The sequence below is a fragment of the Podarcis liolepis genome (genome assembly GCF_965112155.1).
Source record: "Podarcis liolepis genome assembly, chromosome: 2".
In the NCBI taxonomy this organism is placed as follows: domain Eukaryota; kingdom Metazoa; phylum Chordata; class Lepidosauria; order Squamata; family Lacertidae; genus Podarcis; species Podarcis liolepis.
The window spans coordinates 104373438-104396215 of record NC_139555.1 but is presented as its reverse complement, the minus strand read 5'-3'; the positions used below and the strand labels follow the sequence as shown (position 1 = coordinate 104396215).

The 22778-nt window shown below is 41.9% G+C and overlaps 1 protein-coding gene across 1 annotated transcript in view; it reads left to right on the top strand.

Moving 5' to 3' along the window:
• PRKAR2A (protein kinase cAMP-dependent type II regulatory subunit alpha) overlaps nt 1-22778 on the top strand; it is a 91120-nt gene that overhangs the window by 19663 nt on the left and 48679 nt on the right. The window contains exon 2 of the mRNA XM_083493014.1: nt 14606-14641. Coding sequence (XP_083349140.1) covers nt 14606-14641 — 36 coding nt within the window. The remainder of the gene's footprint in view (nt 1-14605; nt 14642-22778) is intronic.

Sequence of the window (22778 nt, the reverse complement as noted above, 5' to 3'; positions counted from 1 at the left end):
GGGTTGTTGCTGGGAGAACTTGGTGACTCACGAGCAAAATGTTGAAACTTCGATTAAAACCATCTTGCTTTCCAACTACAGGTACGATTGAATATAAGTAATCAGTTTAGACCCCCCTGATCTGTACCACATTTACTGTCACCTTTTATTTTGGAGTACTAGGTGAAGATTTTGTTAACTTTTGATTTTGAAATATAAAAGACAAATATTGTTACACCAATATTCTGGGTTCTTTTATAGCAAAATGGCTTTGAATGTGTGCTTGCTGCACCAACAATATATGTGATACTTATTATGCATGCTGCTCCCTATTACTGAAGCAGCTGGCAATCGTCCAGTTTCTAAAGGTTTTAAAATAGCTATTCCTCAAAATCCTCCTTGGCCTTGCTTATTCTTCTGTCTTAATGCCAGAATTGACGGGCTTTGGTTTTCCCTGCTTGCATTTTTAAACTGATGTTTTTAGCCCTATGAATTGTAAGTTTCTGTTATACCAACTTTGCATTTAGCCCAATGCTTCTTTAAATGTTCTGAAGCTGGATGCCTCCACCCCAAGCTTACTCCCTGACCCCCCCAATGCATCACCAGTCATGTGTTCCACAGCTGAAAGTGCAGCGAACCTTGCATGTAGCTATGTACAGACAGCCTGGTGCTGCATGTAATTAGGTTGCAGCTGCCCGCCCCCCAGCCTTGTTCAGAGAAACTCAAGAAGAAATCAGCTTTGGTTTTTCATTCTTCTCAAACCACTTTGCAGGGGCATGACAGGATCTTCTGTTATGGGGCAGAGAAACCACTTCAGGATTTTGCCCTTCCCTTTAACTTCCGTCTCCAAGAGCTCTAAGCGCCCCAACACAACCTTCCCTACAATTTGTCAGTCAGGGTTTGTCATGTGAGTAGGGCAAGTAGCAATTCCTTCTTGGTAAGTAGTTTAGGCCAGTTATTAAAACTATCCTGTCAGTTAAATTTGTGTGGGCAGACAGCTTGGCAGGCCTTTTGTGTGGTGATAGCGGAGTTAGGATTTGGAGTGGGGGGACTGAAGAGTTAAAATCATAAACCCATTGCATTGAAAACCTAGATACAGTGGTACCTCAGGTTACGTACTTAATTTGTTCCGGAGGTCCGTTCTTAAGCTGAAACTATTCTTAACCTGAAGCACCACTTTAGCTAATGGGGCCTCCTCCTGCTGCTGCGCCACTGCCGTGCGATTTCTGTTCTCATCCTGAAGCAAAGTTCTTAACCTGAGGTACTATTTCTGGGTTAGCGGAGTCTGTAACCTGAAGCATATGTAACCCGAGGTACCATTGTAATTGTAATGGAGTATGTAATTTTAAAAATACTACCAAGTCCACATTTCCTTTTTGTTCAGAATATTAGAAGGTAGTAGGTTTCCTACATACTGTGCACTTGGGTAGTACACTGCTTATTTGTGTTTCATTCTCTATAAAGTCAAAATGGCAAGAAATTTTATTTTTCAAAAATAAAATGGAGCATTCAGAATCAGGCATGAGAATGCATCTCCACCATTGCTATGAAACTGGAAAGCAGGAAACCCAGCAGCCCACAAATTCTCTTCTCCAGAACAGATTTTGAACAAGTAAGAACCAGAAGTCCTGTCCAGTAGAAACTGCCACTGTTTCTTACTTTCTCCATATCCCACACAAAAGGAAGAAAACCCCATCCAACCCCCAAGCCCTTTGTGCATCCCAGAGGTTGCTGGGAATGAGATTGGTGGTGACCACATACATCTCACTAGAAAGCTGTTCTAGCATTTGTGCCATGAATAAGTGTTTCGTATGACAGCAGTTGTTGCTTGAGATTTATCTTGTACTATTGTGTGGTGTAGACAAGCTAAAGAGATTTTAAAACTTGTTTAAACTGTTCCCTAGTGTTTTGAGCTTGTTGTCTTTTTCTGGCTATCCCACTTCAACAGGCCACATGGTATGCTAGTTATACATGAGGTGGTTTCTTTTGTTTTCTTCCCAAGAGATCCTGAGGAAATGTGTTCAGGGTCAGACTAAAGATCCATCTAGGCCAGCATTCTGTCTCTAGCAATGACCATCATAATGTATTATTTATAAACTGTCTAATATGCATTTGTGCTGTATATAATTGATCCCATGTGATTTATCCTCAGCATCTGGTCGTTGGGCTATAGTTTTCTGAAGAAAGAGTATATATATATACACACCCTTTTGTGGTTATTATCCATTGATTGATCATTTCTTAATAAATTTGTCTAATCATCTTGGTAAGGCCATCTAAAGAAGTTGCTGTTACACCTAGTTGCAGTGGAATTCCCTGTAAATTATGAATTTCAAGTGAAAATAAAAGAAGTATTTTGTTCTAATACCTATCAGATTTATTGCAGGTCAGTAATGTCGTGTTCAGACAAAAAAACATTTTCCTGCTCTTCACTGTTTCAGACTCAGAGCATTTCTACCAAGTTCTCCCATAGTCACAAGCCCCAAACACACTTTCCCTCATATGTGAGTTCTTTGCAAATGGAAACCTTTTCCTTTCCTTTTACTCCTTATTTTGGAATTTGTACCATTTTCATACCACATTAGGCCAAACCATGGCTTAGCATGATTTATGTGAGTTTGCAGCCTGCTGGAGAGACATTTGTGACTGCTTTTTCCTTGGTCATTTTGGTACTGCACCGAGCTGAGTGAATCATGTCAGCTAGCAAAGCAACATTCACCAGAATTTTCTGATTGGTTATTTGATCACATATCAATTACACTATCGTATTCAATTTTGGAAAAGGAAGTGTAGTCAGCTTCTGTTTGATAGCAAGCAGAGTCTGTTCTCTTTTCTCTCTCTCTCCCCCCCCCCCCATGCATTCCACTTGAACATGATTGTTGCTTAGGGAAACCATCAGGCCCTTGTTAGCAAGCAGTCTGTTTCTCCCAGTCTCCTCTGTTTATGACTTTGAAAGTCTAACTAAATTTTAAATTAAATGCAGAAATTAATAACATTGTTTTCTTCATTAAAGTAAAACTTTTGCTCTTGATCAAAACACTGGCTTGTGGGAAATCTCCACACTGCTGGTCAAAAATCCGTTGTTTTTAATCCGGTTTGCCGGTACCAACATTTGTAGCCATCAAACACCTGTGTACTCTAGATGTGTTTTACTTGCAGGCAGCGACTCTTCTGAATAGGAGGGAGATGAGCTGCTACCTGGATCTGATCCATGGTCAGAGACTCATTGGCACTGGGGATACCAGATGAGAACCCCTGATGATGGGCCCTTTCAAGCTCTCAAGCTTTTGGCAGCTGCTTAACCATACTGACCTCTGCAACAGGTTGTCTTTATTGAGCCATGGCGATTTGCCATCATCAGTGTTCCCCATTGCAATTTATGTGATCAAAAGCTACCTGGATCTTTGAATGTAAAACAGGATGGCTTATTTCACACATTGTAATTTTCCTTGTGTATTATATTGATGACTTAGTTCAGGCTGTCCAACTTCCAAGAGACTGTCATCTACTACCGCTATATAAAAACTTCAGTGATCTACCCATTGGATTGACCACCATAGTTGTTGAGCTTTTTTTAGCGAGCCAGAGAAGTTGACCTTTTTTGGGGTGGGGTGGGGGGAGTATTTAGCTGAGGGTCCCAAGATCGACCACGGACATCCCACGATCGACCGGTAGGCCTTACTTAGTGGATGAATAGGCTGGCACCAACTTTTCTTAGAATGATAGCAGGTAATGTGTGGGTATAGTTAGATGTTTCCTGGCAGTTATTTATAAAAATATTTCTATATTGTATCATAAAATGTCTATGTAGTGTTTCACAATAAAACGTGAAACACCCAAAGAAACAATACCGAGAATCGCTAAACCGACTGACCACTCAACAGCTGCAAAGGCCTGTCAGCATAAAGAGATCTTCAAGAGATTTCAGAAAGTCAGAATCTAGAACCTCTGCTGGGAGCATTTTCCACCACATGGCACCAGCAACATGCGATTTCTAACTTGTAGTAGACGAGCAAGAGGGAGCAAGCTTGTTTTCTCCTACTCTGGAGGGTAGGACTTGAACCTCAAGTTACAAGAAAGGAGATTCTGACTAAACATTCGTAAAAACTTTCTGACAGTAAAAGCAGTTTGGCAGTGGAACAGACTCCCATGAGAGGTGGTGGACTCTTTCCTTGGAGGTTTTCAAGCAGAGGTTGGATGGTCATCTGTCATGGATGCTTTAGCTGAGATTTAAAACAGCTGGTCTGTTTTGAGGCATAGGGATTAATTGGAAAGAGTCTTTTTATTGCTGCTTGGATATTTATTTACTCATTTCACTTTTATCTCACCCTTCCTCCCACTCTCTCAGGGCGCCATACCTAGTTTATCTGCTTTATCTTCGCAGCAATCCTATGAGGTGAATTAAGCTAAGACATAGTGACTCACTAAAGGTCACCCAGTAGGCTTAATGTTCTTCATGGCCTCTGTTTGGTGTCATTTATAGGTTCTGCACCTATGCAGAACAAAGTTCAGAATCTTCGAGGGGCCTCTCTCATGGCTATCACTTATGTGAGTGGGGCAAGTTCCTCATTCACATAGCAACCAAACCTTGCATCAAACTCCTGCTTTGTGCTGCAGAAAAACTGCCTAGAACTTGTTTAACCATTGTTGTAAGGAAAACAATGGAAAGAATTGAGTTAAGAAGCAAAGTATTATAGTCACCTAAATAGTTTTCTTTAAACGTATCAATATCCTCCACAGTACAAAAGCTGTTGAAACTAGCCTTAATTTTCCTTGTGTGTTCTGGCAGTGCAGATGTCATTTTCATGCCCACCAACATTAGTCGCTTTGCATGATAGGGCAGTATATGGATACTTTCATAAATACATAAATGGTCATTGTGTTTGCAGTATGTAGCTCTGTATTAAGATTTTTAAAATATAGTTGGGTTTTGCTATAGTGCAGCTCTACTCTTCTGATAGCTGAACCTGTTTCCTTAAATATTTATTTTTATTTGTTTATGTGAAATATTAATATACTGTCTTTCATTGGAATCACAGGGTGTTCATATAAAAATTACAATAGGTATTAATTGTCCACGTAAATATGGAGGCTATGTACTGAGTCATTGCATCATCCTGCTTGCTTTGGAAATACAATACAAAATTGACTACTTGTAACCACTGAGCACTGGCAAACAGCATGTTAGAAGCAGATGGGATCAGAACTGCTCCAGGATATTAAAAGTTTAATTTTCTGCCTGCCCTCTGGATCCTCACATTATATTATTTAAATAGATCATCAATTTTTCAGCTGGACATTTATTATAAAGCCACTTGAGCAAATGCCAACAGCTAGTGTCTACTATTCACACTCACACTGCTGTGTGGTGATGGCTATGGCATCATTCCAAAGTTACATTGCAGACTTCTTCTGAATACTGATGCACACAACATTCAAACTGTGGATTCCTTTAACCTTAGGACCACAATTAATCTGAAAGAATTTTAATTGATTAATCATGAGAGTTTCAGTTGATCATGTGTGATTGAAACAAAGCATATATTATAGGGGTGTACATGTGTGTGTCTTAGGAGGCATGATCAGGAGAGATTTCCCTCTGTTTTGAGAGAAGGAAGAATGCCTTTTCAGATGGTGCTAGCACTTTAAAAAAGTATGCTGCCCAGCTAATTGGGGATGCCTTAGCTGATTAAAAGTGTTTTTTAATTGAGTTAATGAGTTAAATGTTACAACCCTGCCATAAACATAGCATGCTCAGCAGTGTTAACACAGTGTTGGTGGTGGGTTAGGAAAATGTTACGTTCAGCATTGAACTGGATTTTTGCCCTGTTGTGTAAATAAGAAATGTAAACCTTGCATATAATTGTCTACAATAATTTTCCTTTATGTATGTACATTTTGTTTCATGACATGCTGTAAAAGTGAGTAGGGCACTTGTAAAATGGATGCTAAACTCACTAAATAAACATAGCTTATGAAAGATTTAAAGTGTGCAGGAGAATGTCTTTGCTATTCGTAATAGTTGGTAATTAGAAAGTTGACAGTGTGACATTTCCAGAATCTTCAACAGTTCAGTGAAAGCAATTTTCTTAACGTGTGCAGGAGTGGCAAGCATACAAAGCATGCTGGAAGCTGCATACTGTTTTACATTTGAAAAATGGCTTGAAGCAAACTACAAGAAACTACAGTTTGCATGTAACTCTAAACCATGATTTAGTGCTATGTGCAAATGCAGAAAAGAAGCTTGCATGCATTCCCTTCTCTTCCTTTGTGGCCAGAGGAAAGATTTTGACACAAAATGTGGCTTGTCTAACCATAGATGTGGTTTAAAATGAACTCTGACAACAACAACAACAATTTATTACTTATACCCCGCCCATCTGGCTGGGTTTCCCCAGCCACTGTGGGCGGCTTCCAACAGGAAATTAAAAATACATTAAAACATCAGTCATTTAAAAAACAACAAAAACTTCCCCATACAGGGCTGCCTTCAGATGTCTTCTGAACGTCAGATAATTGTTTATTCCTTTGACATCTGATGGGAGGGCATTTCACAGGGCGGGAGCCACTATTGAGAAGGCCCTCTGCCTGGTTCCCTGTAACTTTGCTTCTCACAGTGAGGGAACCGTCAGAAGGCCCTCGGAGCTGGACCTCAGCGTCTGGGCAGAACGATGGGGGTGGAGACGGTCCTTCAGGTATACTGGGCCGAGGCCGTTTAGGGCTTTAAAGGTCAGCACCAACACTTGGAATTGTGCTCCGAAACATACTGGGATTAATTTAACAAACCAGCTTCATAACCTGTGGTTGACTTTTGCTTATATAGAAACTAACCAGAGTTTGTTTTATGTAACAACTAGTGGGGCTTCATGAAAAGTGAAACTAAACCATGCCAATTATCATTCTGGTCATGTGGGAGGAGGAAAGGGAAGGGACCATGCAAATAAAAGGCTCACGGCAGCTCCTTCCTGCTTTTTAAGAAACTCCAAATATATTTAAAACATTGATAACGAAACAGTAAGGTCAGGCAAAAATGATCTAAGCATGATCTCCAAACTGCAGAAATTCAGCAACTTTGTAGCAGTGCAGTGTACAAATAAATGTATGTACCGGTATTTCTTGTAGATTCTGAGGAGAATGTTAAGGAGAGATCTCTGAAGGATGCACAAGACAGGATATGACATTGAACTGAATAACACTGCTTGAATTTGGTTGTCTTGATACTTTCACCCTGAGTACTGTGTGCAATCTTAGCTTGGTATTGAAACATTTGTCATTACTGCAACAAAGACCTTCACCTGAACTGCAGGCTGCTAATTTGAACGGTCTTTTTCTGTCTGTATTGTGGGCTGTTCTTAAAACTGAACGTGGATTGTGTATACATTGCACTTGATTGGAAGAGCTCTTCAGCAAGATTTCATTGCTCTTCTTGGCAGAGCTGTCTGTTCTGAAAGGAAATGTGTGAACTGGCTGGACTGTTCATTTGGTATCTGGGAGCTGCTTAACTTCTCTGTCAGGTTTTCTCACCCTCTTCAGTGTGCGCCGTTGGACGTTTATCATCCTGTTGGAATGTGGAAATCACTTGACAGTCATAGTTTACTCTCACTTTCTTATCACTTATTGATGCATCATTCAGTATGGCAGTTCCCTCAATTATCAAAACAAATTTGGCTCATGGTTTGTCTCCCCCAAATAAACCATGAATGGTAAACCAAGAAGAAACATTAGTTCGTTTGTGGTTTGTTAGTTTTTAATGTAAGTCAAACCATGGTGTAGTTCTGGTTAGTGTGTTTGCATAGCTGTAGGAAAGAGGGGATACAATGAGATGGTGAGGCAAACAAACTGTCAATTTTGCAGAGTGTTGATTGATTTCCACACTAAGAGAAATGTGACCCACTTTGGGATATGTAATGACTTCATAATAAAGCACTAGAGCTAATAACAAAAACAACTATGGGCAACATAGCCTTGCTCAAGAAATGAATGAAGTCAGAAAGAAATTGCAGCACAGTTTGTTGAAAATATATTCAAATTCCTGATTCTGCCTGCAGTCCTTGACCATTCTCCACAGCTACAGAATAGCATATATGAAGCTTCATATATGAAGCAGTACTGTGGCACTGAGCTTTGAGAGGGCATTTCTCAAGTGAGAGGATTACTGACAAAGCCTGTTCTGCATGTCATGCCTTTCTTGCCTGAATTAGCTAAAGCGAAGTATAGAAGACATCAGAAGATGGTGAAATCAAGTGGTGACAGCCACTGAAGTGTTTTTATTCCCTGCTAAATAATTCTCTCCTGTCCAGCTTAGAGTGGCATTTTATTCCTTAATCACTGATAGGATTTTCAGACTAATGTCTAATTCTTAAGAAATTTCCTTTCCAGTTTTACTTGTGAACCAAAAGCAAAGAAATAAACACACACAACGATCCAAGACAGTAATAGAAAAGTTAAATGAATATGACTGCTTTAAAGTTGGCACTGTTAGATACCATAAAAAGTAGGTATTGAAATAAATTTGCAGTTTAATTTTTTTTGCTTCACAGTTTAGCATGTTTTCATGTAAAAGAGCACTTAAGGAAATTTGACAGTATGGTAAAGTGGAGATGTTTTGTCTTTCTTATTTGACAGTACCAGCTGATTTGCAAATGTGTTATTCATGTACTTCATGCAACCATAATTTAGTATTCTCCTCACACAGTTCCTCCTTTGGTATTGTTCTTGAGCAACATTTTTGAAGGAAACAAACATCAGCATGTATAGAATAGTTGCCGCTTTTCAGAAATATCGCTTGAATTTACATGTCTAAAATGAAAATTAGGAAAATTATTAAATTTTCCTTATTTTATTAAATATTAAATAAAAGGTGGCTTGAATGATAGGAATAGCCATTGTATTTATTGAGAGACTTCTAGTTTATTTAATGATTTGTTTAGTACAATTGAACCTGAATTCTTGATTTATTGCAATGTCAAACAATGATCTGGTGCTGTGGGAAAGAGCCCTATGCTTATCCCTTCCCTCATCACTTTGGTTACTCCAGTTCAATTATTTTATTCGAGGTTTGATCGAACTTTAATTTGCTGGCATATTAGAGGCAGCCAAATGTGTAAAGGTAAAGGTAAAGGTACCCCTGCCCGTACGGGCCAGTCGTGTCCGACTCTAGGGTTGTGCGCCCATCTCACTTAAGAGGCCGGGGGCCAGCGCTGTCCGGAGACACTTACGGGTCACATGGCCAGCGTGACGAAGCTGCTCTGGTGAGCCAGCACCAGCGCAGCACATGGAAACGCCGTTTACCTTCCCGCTATAAAGCGGTACCTATTCACCGTATTTTTCGCCCTATAAGACGCACTTTCCCCCCTCCAAAAATGAAGGGGAAATGTGTGTGCGTTCTATGGGGCGAATGCAGGCTTTCGCTGAAGCCTGGAGAGCGAGAGGGGTCAGTGTGCACTGACCCCTCTCCCTCTCCAGGCTTCAGGAAGCTATCCGCAAGCCTTGGGAGCCCGCGGGAGTTCCTCCTGGGCTCCCCCGGCTTGCGCAGAGCTGCCTGCACCCTGAAGCCCCGGCGCGCTGAGCAGTTGCGCCGGGGCTTCGGGTAGCTGTGCGCAAGCCACGGGAGGGCTTCCCTGGCTTGCGCAGAGCTGCCTCTTATCCCGAAGCCCGGGCGCGCTGAGCAGTCGCGCCGGGGCTTCGGGTAGCTCTCCGCAAGGCGCAGGAGTCCGGCGCCGGGCTCCCGCGGCTTGCGGAGAGTTGCCTGCATGCTGAAGCCTGCGCGGCTGAGCTCAGCGCGCCCAGGCTTGGCGCGGCTCTCTGCAAGGCGCGGGAGCCCGGCGCTGGGCTCCCGCGGCTTGCAGAGATTTGCCTGTTCTGGGGGCTGGGGTCGAGGGAAGCTCGGGCTTCCCCTGCCCCAGCCCCGCGCCTGGGGGAAAAAAAATAAACCCCCCCCCTTTATTTCCCCCCCAAAAAACTAGGTGCGCCTTATGGGACGGTGCGTCCTATAGGGCGAAAAATGCGGTATCTACTTGCACTTAAGGGTGCTCTCGAACTGCTAGGTGGGCAGGAGGTGGGACCGAAAGACGGGAGCTCACCCCGCCGCGGGGATTCGAACTGCCGACCATGTGATCGGCAAGCCCTAGGCACTGAGGTTTTACCCACAGCGCCACCCGCGTCTCAATAGCCAAATGTGTACTTACCCTCTAAATTCTAGTTGGCTCACAGACATCACGAAAACAGGTATGCCGTAGTGCAGGCATAGGCAAACTTGGCCCTCCAGATGTTTTGGGACTACAACTCCCATCATCCCTAGCTAACAGGACCAGTGGTCAGGGATGATGGGAGTTGTAGTCCCAAAACATCTAGAGGGCCGAGTTTGCCTATGCCTGCTGTAGTGGGAAACCATGTTTATATCCCTGTGCAGGCATGAAAATCTCTGGGTAGCCTCCATGTTGAGGTGGTATGCATCTGTTCCTGCCTTTCTTGCCCTGCTTGTTGGTATTTTGGAGGCATTTAGCTGGTCAGTATGGGAAGCATGATGCTGGACTAGATTAATCTTCTCTCTGCTCCACTGGGATTATACAGTCATACCTCATGATGCGTCCACTTCAGGTTATGTGTTTTCGTGTTGCGTCCTGAGGCAACCCAGAAGTACCGGAATGGGTTACTTCTGGGATTCGCCACTCGCACATGCGCAGAAGTGCTAAATCGCGCTGTGCACGTGCGCAGACGCAGCACTTCAGCTTGCGTCAGTTCCGTCTTATGGACGGGTCTCTGGAACGGATCCCGTCCATCACCTGAGGTTCCACCGTATTACATTTTAAAATTTGTAGCATTGCCATTTCACTTGGCTCCATTTACCATCAACCACAAGACTGAGGGCATTTGATTTGACAGAGGTGCTGTCAAGTTTTGTGCTCTGTGGATTAAACTACCCTATGTCATTTGGAAAAATCCTGGTTGCATAGATTAGAAGTATTTGCATGAGGAATTAAGAATGTGAAGCCTCAAATATACATCAGTGCATTCATATTCCATTTGTTTCTGATTCCTATTCTTATAATACTCAGTTTTAAAAATAGAATATAATTTCTTAAGGAATACTGTAAGTTGCTTGCCCCCCCCCCCTTTTTTGAAAGCAGGCGTAGCTCACTCTGCTGAGTAAAATTTTCTCTGAACGGCCTTAGTATGGTTATAGCTGTTCATTAACTTGTTTGTTGTTCTGAGCTGTCAGTCATAATGGCAGTTTTGCACTCCAGTTCTTTGACGTGGGACTGCTTCTGCAAGTCAGTCATACCTCTAAATATGTCTGGTGGAAAAGGTTATTACATTCATTTACTACCACTTGGGAAGAGAGTGGTGGCTGCTTCTGAGCTATTGCAGACCCGCTGTCACCCCAGAAAGCTGGCAGTTCTTTCTTGATCCGTTGATAGTTATACTTTTTCTTCTTGAGATGAGATCCATGCATTTCTTCTCTTTACCATCTTCTGTGGTGGTTTTGTTCTGTTAAACTTTCAAGATTTAGAACAGTATCGCTAACATTTGCTTTGGCAGCTTCAGTCAGATTGTAGTTTGCCTCTCTGAATTGTCCTCTGACTGTGCTGCAGTAAAAGCAAGGACAAAAACATCTTACCATATGTGAATAATAATGCTGAATGTGATTTTGGGCAAGGAAATTGGTTATAGATCTGCAGCACTTAAATTATTTTTGTGTGTTGTTATGGTTTATATAAATCTAACTCTGCCATGCAGCAAGTAGAAGTGACTTGCTTAGGACAGCACCAGCAGGAAAGAAGTACAAGCCCGAGGGTGCTTTGTGTCGTCACTCACACTTCCAGAACTGTGTCTTGTAAAAGTTACTGAAATGTTGTTTTTAGTTAAGTGCTTCATTGGAGCACAAGACACTTCACAAGCATAACACATTCATTCCAGTAACACCTAATGAACAACGGTATGTTCTTTCCTACAACACACATTATACTGTACTGTATATCTATCCAGGCAGCTAAACTTGGATCCAGTTCACCGTTTCAAGTACATTGATCTTATCTTCAACTTTATTGCTAATGCAGCTTGAATAGCAAACAGCTAGCAAATGCAGAAAATCAAATACGTAGCTGTAGGAGGAGGATTAAAGGAAGGTTGAATCTAAGGTAAAGAGAGTGTATGGTTGAGGTGAGGCAAAAATAAATAAATAAATAAATAAATGTCAGGCCTTCCAGGCTGCAATTCAGAATGTCAGGCAACAAGACCAGAGGAGAGACTTCCTTTTCTGAGGGAAACGAGTTTAAGCAGGAGTCTACATAAGAACAACCTATAAATGCAATAATAACGGACAACAAAGCCTGACCATTCTAAATGCAGAGACTAAGGGGCAGTGTAACAAATAACACAGTGCCCAGTTGGGACAAAATAGGGTGTGGACCCCACAATAAGCTTTGAGCCACCCAAGATAATTCCCAAACTTCCAGGAGTTGTGTCTACCACATATCATAGTACTGCATGCAGTCCAACACTGAGACCAAGATGCTTTCAAGCATGGCACCCCCATGTGAATACTCAATATATGTAGAAATGAATAAAGAACTGGGGAAGTGTGCCCCATTATAAGCTTTGTGGATCCACGCATCCACTATATATTGGTTGGAGGGTTTGTGAGTATTTAAGGTTGTGCTTGATGGTAGTAGCTTTAGTGCAGTTTCACTAAGAAGTGCGAGCTGTTGCACACGTCTTCTTGAAAATACAGGTTTGTTTGCCACTGATATATGATGTAAATTCCAAAGCTATGGAAACAAGGCATTAAGTTCTGAGAATGCTGAGGAAGGATCAAATGCTTGCTTGGATGCCTAATTTGAAGAATAACATGTAATACCAGATAAGTTACTTCGCTGAGAGCCCATTTTTAACAACTGAAATCTATAATTAGAATTTCTATAAATACCATTAATATGTGCTTGTATGGGATGTTGATTGCGATGTTTAGAACATGGACATCAAAATTTACAAAGAACATCCCATTAGTGTGTTAATTAACAGAAGTGATAAATATGCCTTCACCCCTAGTTACTAACAGGTTCTCATATTTCTGTTGCAGAGTCGGGTGTGCGCATCTGATTACCTTTTAACAAAAAATAAGTTCTAGCACTTTGCAAAGCATTTAAGTTCCATTACGCATACGGAAATCTTGACACAAAAAAAATGATCAAGGGGCTATGCATTAAATAATGATTATACTCGAGAGTCCCTTAGGCACTTTTTTTTCACTTTTGGGGATCTAAGCATGTTAGTTGTTGGCATCTGTCTGTCTCAGGATACAATAGAGGAATGTGCCATTGCAAGTGAAGTCAAACTGTTGGAGAATTACAGTGCCAGCTATGGCTGTAGATACTGATACAGGAGAGACATGTTTTGGTGCAGATGAAGGCGTCCGGTTGTGCTGCTGCACCATGGCTTTTCTTTTCTCTGAGCTGCTCATGTATTAGTGAGGGAAACGGAGGCTTTGAATCCTGCATGAGAAAAAGCAGTCATATGTGATGTTCAGTTTTGAGCAGAAAAGTGGTGAACAGGGAAAGGTTTATGCACCCTTCCCTTTTCCTGTTCTCAGAGCATGGCAGTTTCAGAGCTTGGCAGAGGTTTTAAACCTTTTTGAGTCCAGGTCTTCCTTAACCAACTACCGGTACATTCTTTCTGCAGCACCCCTGTGGGGCTCATTCAGGAGCCCCGTTATGTCACCCCTTGCCTGCAGAGCTGGCAGCCTCTCACACTTTTTCAAACACCCTCCCTTGTGGGGTGTTCCCTCAGCCTCCTCTCCTTGGGAGTCCTCCGGGCAGCTGCTGCTACCATCCCTGGTCTCTGAGCTGCCATTCCCCCCACCCCAGCCCCAAAGAGAGGTACCTCCCAGGCACCATTTGCCAGTGGAGCTTATAGCCAGGGGTGCTGCAATAAATAGCAGTGCAAGCCTTTGGGAGGCGGAGACACAAGAGGGCATCAGAGGAGGGAGGGTAAAGAAGAGGGACAGAGGCCAATGTTGATCACGGCACCCCTGGCCACTATTTAAGGCAGGCTTCCTCAAACTCTGCTTTCCAGATGTTTTTCCAGAGAGCCAGTGTGGTGTAGTGGTTAAGAGCGGTAGTCACGTAATCTGGGAAACCGGGTTCGTGTCTCCACTCCTCCACATGCAGCTGCTGGGTGACCTTGGGCCAGTCACACTTCTGTGAAGTCTCTCAGCCCCACTCACCTCACAGAGTGTTTGTTGTGGGGGAGGAAGGGAAAGGAGAATGTTAGCCGCTTTGAGACTCCTGAAGGGGAGTGAAAGGCGGGATATCAAATCCAAACTCCTCCTCCTCCTCCTCCTCCTCTTCTTCTTCTTCTTCTTCTTCTTCTTCTTCTTCTTCTTCTTCTTCTTCTTTTTGGCCTACAACTCCCATGATCCCTAGCTAGCAGGACCAGTGGTCAGGGGTGATGGGAAGTGTAGTCTCAAAACATCTGGAAGGCTGAATTTGAGGAAGCCTGATTTAAGGTACCCTAGGGTGTCACTGCACACTGGTTGAAAACCACTGGAGTATGGTATTGTGTTCTTAGTAGTTTCAGCAACCAAGTTTTTCCTAGCTTATTGGACTTTTTTTCTCTCTTTTTGCAGCTCCTGTTATCAACAGATTCAACAGAAGAGTATCAGGTAAGATTTTCCTTATTTTAACGCAACTCAAAACAATTGTCAAAGAATTGTTTTTAAAAAACAGCTCAGTATGCATATATGTTTATACAGTGGTGCCTCGCAAGACGAAAAGAATCCGTTCTGTGATTCTCTTCGTCTAGCGGTTTTTTCATCTTGCAAAGCAAGCCCATTGACGGATTAGCGCTATTAGCGGCTTTTAGCGGCTTATCTGCTGATCGGATCAGCTGATAAGCGGCTTGACGGCTTAGAAAAAGGGGGGAAAAGGGAAAAAAACCAGCAGGAACTCGCAAGACATTGTCGTCTTGCGAAGCAAGCCCATAGGAAATTCGTTTTGCGAAGCACCTCCAAAACGGAAAACTCTTTCGTCTAGCGAGTTTTCCGTCTTGCGAGGCATTCGTCTTGCGGGGCACCACTGTATTGTGTTGGCAAATTCTGTGGGCATGTTTTGAGAGCAGTGATCCTTAAAAGGTAATATTTTTAATAGCTTGGTCTTAATGTCTTGCAATCTTACTGCAACAACCATATGTGTAGTGCTGTATTGTTGCTCTCTATTTTTATACCCTACCAATATTGTATTTTACATTATTTATCCAAGTAATTAAGGGTTTTTATACTGAATGTTTCTCATTCAAACCAAGCAAAATTTATGAGAGTGCTGTCCAAGACAGTTTTTTTTTAACTGAAAGAATTAAACAGCACCTTTTAGAATACACAACATGTTCTCCATCACTAAGCTGTACCCTCTTCCCTCTTTAATAGGCAGCTTTAACTATTGTAAAAATTAGGGAAAAAAGTTGCCAGCTTAAGGGCAGCATATGCATGTACCATGTTTCTATAAAAACTCAAACTCTCTGTTCTGGATGCTCAGCTTACAGTTTTAATAGGAATTGCTATCATGTGGCATGGAGGGAGAATAAGGAAAAGGACCAACTAGAATATGAGCTCCTTGTAAAAATGTTAAATGTTCTGTGAGTGTAGATAGCAGGGCAGATGAACTCTGGAGTGCTTGCGACTTGGAGGTTTTGATCAGGGAGTCTGTTAGTTGGCTTTGATACTTTTTTTTTAAATTAAAAAAATCAATTCAATATAGAATTAAAAGTAGCATATTTTTTGCAATATGTCACTGAGCTCTTGGAGGGGGATATTTAATGTTATGAAGCAGCGGAGTGGCCTTGAGAGGGCTGAGTTGAATGGCTGTATGGACTAGCAGACATGGAAACCAGCATCTTACAATGCAGCTGAGAAATTGCTTGCTGCCTATCTTCCTTCAGTATAGCTCAGTGAGGGCTGTTGAAACCATGATGGAATGCCAGCAAAATAGGCTTGTATCTACCTAATTATCTAAAAAAAATTTTGTGCGGTCTTTCAGGGCAGAATGCTACTGAAGCACTTTACATACATAAATGAAATGTAAAAACAAAAAAGGCCCAATCCAATAGATCTGAACTGTTCAAAAGGCAGTCTAAAATTATGTCATGGAGCAACACTCATATAACACTCATATAACACCAATACAGTTGGTTATTGGTCGTTATGTCAGGAGTGCTCTGATGGTGTTTCCTGCTTGGCAGGGGGTTGGACTCGATGGCCCTTGTGGTCTCTTCCAACTCTATGATTCTATGATTTACTCTGAATGCCTTATATGTGCTCTAGAAAAGTGTTTGGAAGCCCTATCCAGACTACTTCATGGTGTATAGCAGGGATGTCCAACTCCCAAGAGAGTAGGTACTACATGGACTTCCTTCGCTGTAGAAATGTGCTTGTCTCCCCTAGCTGGTGGCTTTTCAATGCCTATTGCTTATATTTGGGTTTGGGGGAGTTAAATATTATCTGGAGTCCAACATTGCTGCCTGCACTAATGTTCACCATCATGTGACGCAAAGAACAGGTGATGCTTGCTGTTATAGTGTCCTTCTGCCTTCATGTCTTTGCTGGCTCTCTCCCCACCCCCAAAGTGGCCATGCCTTTACGGGGAGGGGGACTGTATGCAGTGATGTGTGCAATCAGGGTTCTAAACTATATCGGGAGAGTACTTGTGTAGAGCAAGCTCCCTGTTTCAGACCTTCCGTCCGAAAGCATGGAAGACACAGTCAGTAGGGAACATGCAGTAAGGCAGCTCTGCTGTTCCCAATATGGTGTATGTGTGTCTGTACAGGGATTTAGTGCAGTTAATAGCATGTAGTTAACATTTAGCATGCAGAATGGAGACCCTTATTTGTATAAGCATCCTGGATTGGCTTTTCACAAGCCTTAGGATCTAAGCTGCAGTGAGTGGATGGTCTTGTTTCATGGGATTACTATGTTCATGTTCCAAAATAAACCACACTCTGCAGCCTTGAATTTCTTTTACTACAGCTGTTGTTTGTATTGCTATAAGTGATAAAACTTTTACACCAAGTTTTATGGGGCAAAACCTGTCCTCTAAACTATTTTAATCTCTTATCTGGGATAGTGTATGTGAGTGTTTGGAATGTTTTTAACTGTTAGATTCACAGTGGCCTAGCAAAACATAAATTTGCTTAGAATACTCAGTTATATTGAACATTTAAAATCTAGGAATCTTCAGAAATGCAGTTGATGAATATTATTTGAATAGAAAGATTTGAACACATAAGTTAAACAGAATGGTTGACTCTGAGCCTGTTCCCAGACATGCTTCCCCTCCCCCAAGCAAGGAGTTCTGATGTAGGAACATTCAACATACAGTTCTTCAGATACCATCTATGCCACAGATTCTTTAGAAGGTGCAGGAAACCTCTATTTTACTCACATTTCCAGAGGCAGTGGACTGTAGTTATTGGCCTCATTATGTTTCTCACAAGAGAGAAAGTAAGGAAATGTTCATATTTGACTGCCGTAAACAATTTTGAAAAAGTATTTGGAAAATTGACAAATAAATTGAGACCTGCACACAGACAAATTAAAAAAGACAAATTCACTGCAGAATGAGTTGACTTTATAGATTTTATGAGTATAGCTGAACAATGTAATCTTCTGTCACCAACCCTTTGTATTGTATGGTTGGCATAACTTTGCTAACCCTCTCTTCTTTGGTGAACTAGGCTCACCTGTGGAAAAAATAACACCTCTTATACCACTAGGTGATGCTATAGATATAGATATATTCCAAAGTTAAAGTTTGATTATATTTATTACTTCAGTCAATCTCAAAGCATTATTTAAGTTTTTACAGTATCTTCTGATTTTGTTTAACTTTTTATGTATATCGTGATTTCACCTTATATTAGTTGTAGTTGGATTAGTTTGCCATATTTCTTTATGATTTTGTATGTTACATTGTTAAAGCGCTGGAGAATCACAGCACCTGTTATGGCTACAGAGACCAGTAACTCTTAACTGTTGTTTCCCATGTTGCTATTGCTGCATTAGCAGCACTAAAGTGACCTTTCTGGGGCACAAGCCTGGGCAGTGTGTATGGAGGTCCTGGGCTGCCCAGACAACAAGATCCGCCCCCTCTTGGCCTCACTACTGTGTTCCAGAGGAAAGCAGAGCAATACATTTGGCACCAGCTTGGCTGCAGGAGTTGCCAGAAGGTGGTGTATAAGATCCCACCCACCCATCCTAGGGACTCCACTTCAGAATTTTTAAGGGTTTGCTCCTTAGCCTTTCCCCCCACTAAAGATGTCCTGCATGGCAGTGGGTATGGATTTTTCCTCAGAGTTTACTTGCACAAACTTTCTTGCGAATGAGTATAGCCACAAGGCAGTGGAGGCTTAAGTTTTCCTTCTCCCAGAAGAGCTATCTTCCCAGGTTGACGAGCCCTGCCTGCCCCTCATTTCCCTCTACAGCATGTGCAGTAACTGCCTTCTTGACCGTTGGACCCACTATTGGTCTTATCTACTCAATCGGCCAGAGTCTGTCTTCGCATCCAAGGGAAGTCCCTAACTCACTGAGGGTTTGAGACCCATTGGCTACCCTCACCTGGTTTAGCCAGCCATCAAAGCCATTTCATGAGGTGTGGCTGCTGTCGTATGCTGGCAGCTTTTAGGAGCCACAGGTGAGAGTGGAGTGCAGGGTGGGGACCAAAGATGGGCAAACAACCCCAGAAGGAGCACAATATGTCCCCCACCAGAGGTACTGCCCTTCCTTTAACACACCATACACCTGTGTAGCATTAGTAACACTTAGTACTTGCATAAGACTTTTGAGAGTTCAAAGCACTTCATGTACACTTTAGAATAACCCTGTAAGGTAGTTCAATATTAACATGCAGAAATCACAGTCAGCATGATTCTTCACACATGGCAAGCTCTTATTGAGGCATGGTGCCAGGATAATTCAGAGAGAACAATTTGACTGAAGCTGCCAAAGTTCAATATTTTGTCCCCATATTGTAATTGTAAGGGCTGGCAGTGATTTGCCTAATAAGGCCACTGTCACTTAATGGCTGTATACGCTGTTAAGTTTGTGAGAAACAGTTTTTGCTATCAAGCCTGCTTGGACATACCCCTAAACCATCTTTCCCTAACCTGGTGCCTGCTACCAGACACCAGAAGACTGCTATAAACAATTACAAGCTGCTGGGAACAAGTGCTTGAAAAGGGCATTCTGTTTTCCCCAGGCAAATTCTGGGTTCCTCTTTCTAAAGGGCATGAAGCCCTTTTTAGAAAAGTATGTAAACAACATTGGCAGATATTTTAATAAAATCTGGGTTCAGAATTGGGCTTTTAGCCTGAAGTAACTCCAGCTAAGTACTGCATTCCAGTTGAGCAGTAGGAGAAAGCTAATGCTCTTTCTCTTTAAAACAACACTTCTCCTACATTTTATAACAGGATCAATTATGCCTCTAGGTCAGTAAGTGCCAGCAAACAACAGGGAACTGTAGCATGCATCAGAAATGGGTAATTACATTTCTGCCTAGTAACAAATGAAGGCATATTCTACATATGTAGCTGAAAGAGTTGAAAAAATTCTGAGTTGTAAGAATGGGCTTGTATCATGCCAGATGGGGAAAGGTCACTTTTTACTTATGTAAAAAATAATAATAAAAAAATAGTAACAGCATAGAAGGTAATGGTTAGGCTAGCATCCCTCTTTCAAATATGCTAGGTTTTTATTTGCAGGGACTGTTCTACATGGGAAAGCATTCAGCACTGTCATTCTCCCATCTGCCATCTGAATTGGTACTATTCTGGGTCAACTTACTCTGCTGCATGTGTAGATGAGGCCTTATTAACATTTAAGCTGAGAAAAGTATGACGTTCCAGTAGACAGTCTGCAAAATGGCACCAAGTGTGGGGGAGGGGGCAGAACAGGTTTCAGATACAGGATATTAAGCATACACATACTTCAGATTGAACTGGTTGCTTGCTTTGCAAGTTTTCATTTCCCAAATGGAACTGGAACATTTTATTAAAGTGTCAAGTAGCTATGTCAAAGCTAGGTCAGGGTCATTACATGACCAATACTGGTACTATCCTGGTTGAATTGGCTTCTCTTTTCAGCCTTGAAAGTTCATTTTGTGACACCATCAAGACAAGTTGCAGCATAATAATAATAATAATCATAATAATAATAAATAATTTTTATTTATACCCCACCCTCCCCAGCCAAGACCGGGCTCAGGGCGGCTAACACTTGATATAAAAACAATTGATTAAAATACAACTTAAAAACAAGATTAAAATACAACGTTAAAACATTAAAATACAGCCTCATTTCAATGGAAACTCAAATCAAAAACTTTTGGGGGGATGAAAATGTCAAGTCTTCACCAAGACTAACTGTCCAGACTGGTCCTACATGGGCCAGAAAAAAGCCGGGGAAGTCCCCAAATAGGAGTTCCATCACAGAAGGAGAAAGGAAAAAAGAAAGAGGGGGAGGGAATCAAATATTGTTTTTATATATCTATTCAACACGTCAGTGGTTTAAATGGAACTAGTGTAGCATTATAATGAGTTTGGCACCAGAATGTGAACTCTTTTTATGTTGTATGCTTTCATAAGGTAAACGCTCTCCATCCTTGCTGTATTTGCATGTCTTGTATATAGCATAATTATCAGACAATCTTTTAGGTTGGGTAGGCTGCCAGCAGTCACGAAGGCACAGCGCCTTTTCTTCTTCTTGCAATGCTTAGAAATTTTCAGAAACCTCCCTCAGTTTTTTGTGCGTGTCTCCCTGCTGTGTAAGAAGACCTCAGCTGTCAAGTTAATTGCTTTCTGGGATTTGAACGCCTAATTTGGCTGCCTTTCGTCAATAGTGTTTAGGATTAGGATCGTTTCACTTTCTTACAAAGATGCTTGCCTTTTGTTAAACATGCAGTAAAAAATCATGTTATCTTTTAATCTGTGTCTTCTAAAAACATGAATCCCCCCCCCCCCGCACAGTAAAGGTAAAATAGGGCACAACTCAAGGAAGATAAATTGATTTAATGTATTCCTCTTTGGTACTTAAATTGATTTCTTTTAAAAGAGATTTTCATCTTCGCAGTCTGTTTCAGGTAAACTTTGCAGTTCTGTGTTTGCAAAGATGCAATAATACTGTACAGCAATAGCAATACCTGTGGCTACATACCCCCACAATTTGTATTTCCTTATTTAAGCTAACAATAAATAGAAGTATTAGAATGAAGGGTAACTTATTGTATTGGAGAAAATCTGCAGGGTTGTCTTGGACAGGGTGGGAGGAATCAACATAGCACTAAGACTCTAGTTCCATCAGTGCAAGGATTTGCTCTTGTACAATGAAACATGCTCCCCGTCTCCTCTCCTTCTTCTCCACCCTGTGTGTCCCAAAAACTGTCCTAAGGGTTCCCCCAGCTCTTTAGAGCAGATTAGGGGAGAGTGCACATACACCCATTTCGCAAGGAGAATCCTTGCATTGACGAGATGCAGTAGTTGAATACTACTTGCTATGTCTGGACCAGCTAATTTTCATGTGATTTTTTACATAATTTTTTTTTTACCGTATTTTTCGCTCTATAACACGCACCTGACCATAACACGCACGTCGTTTTTAGAGGAGGAAAAAACATTCTGAATGAAACAGTGGATGTATCATTTTTGTGCTTCATGCTGTGGCCACAGACATGTGATCTGATGGTGAATTTGGGGTGACCCAATGCAAAAATCCTGAGAATTCCTGTGGATCCATGCTTTGTAACCACGTTTTTGCACCATTGCAGCCCCAGGCAACAGTGGGTGCGTGATTTTTCTGGTGCAGGCTGTAGCCATGGACATGCTATGTGATCTGATGGTGAATTTGGGGTGACCCAATGCAAAGATCCTGAGGATCCATATGCTTTGTAACCACATTTTAAGTGGGGAGTGAAGGAAAAACAAAGAAGGGACATGAGAGGGGTGTGCAGAGAAGCAGCTGGCTAAGAATGCAGGAGAGGGATTTAATGGGAGGGAGGAAAGAAAGGCAAATGTTTCTCCCCGCCCAAGCCAGCCATATCTCTCTCTCTCTCTCTCTCTCCCCCCCCCTCCCGCCCCTCTCTCTCTCCCTCCCTCCCCCTCTCTCTCTCCCTCTCCCCCAGCAGCAGCGGAGCACAGAGAGGAACTCTGCTTTCCCCCCTGCTTGCCTGGAGGGGAGGGGCTTTCCCTGCTCTTTGTTCCGTTTCAGCAAACACAGCAACAAAACAGAGGAGGGTGGGCAGTAAGACCCTGAGGCAGAATGCAGGAAAGCAGCCACTTCCTCTTTTCAGGTTTCCCTTCTCCGTGAAGCGCGATTTGATTTTTGCATGATTTTTCGGCTCCAGGGACCACACATTCGCTCAATAACACGCACAGACATTTCCCCTTCCTTTTTAGGAGAAAAAATCTGCGTGTTATAGAGGGGAAAATACGGTAATTCTCTTCAGCCAAAAAAGACTTTCAGAGCAGCATGAAACTCACAAAAAATACAATCCCTGCCCTCAGGCTGACAATATAGAAAGACAGGACACAAATGGAAAATTGAAAAGTCGACACAAGACTTTTCATCATACGGGAGTAGCTTCAGCCTCCTGATAATTTTCATTGAAATTTTCTGAACAATTTCCAACTGTACAATATATTTTTTAGATGTGGGGCAGAAATGTCACAGTATTCTAAGTGTGGTCACACTATATTTGCATAAATCTGGTGGAAATGAGACATTGCACTACTAGTTCTTGTGAATATCTATGTAGCTTTTA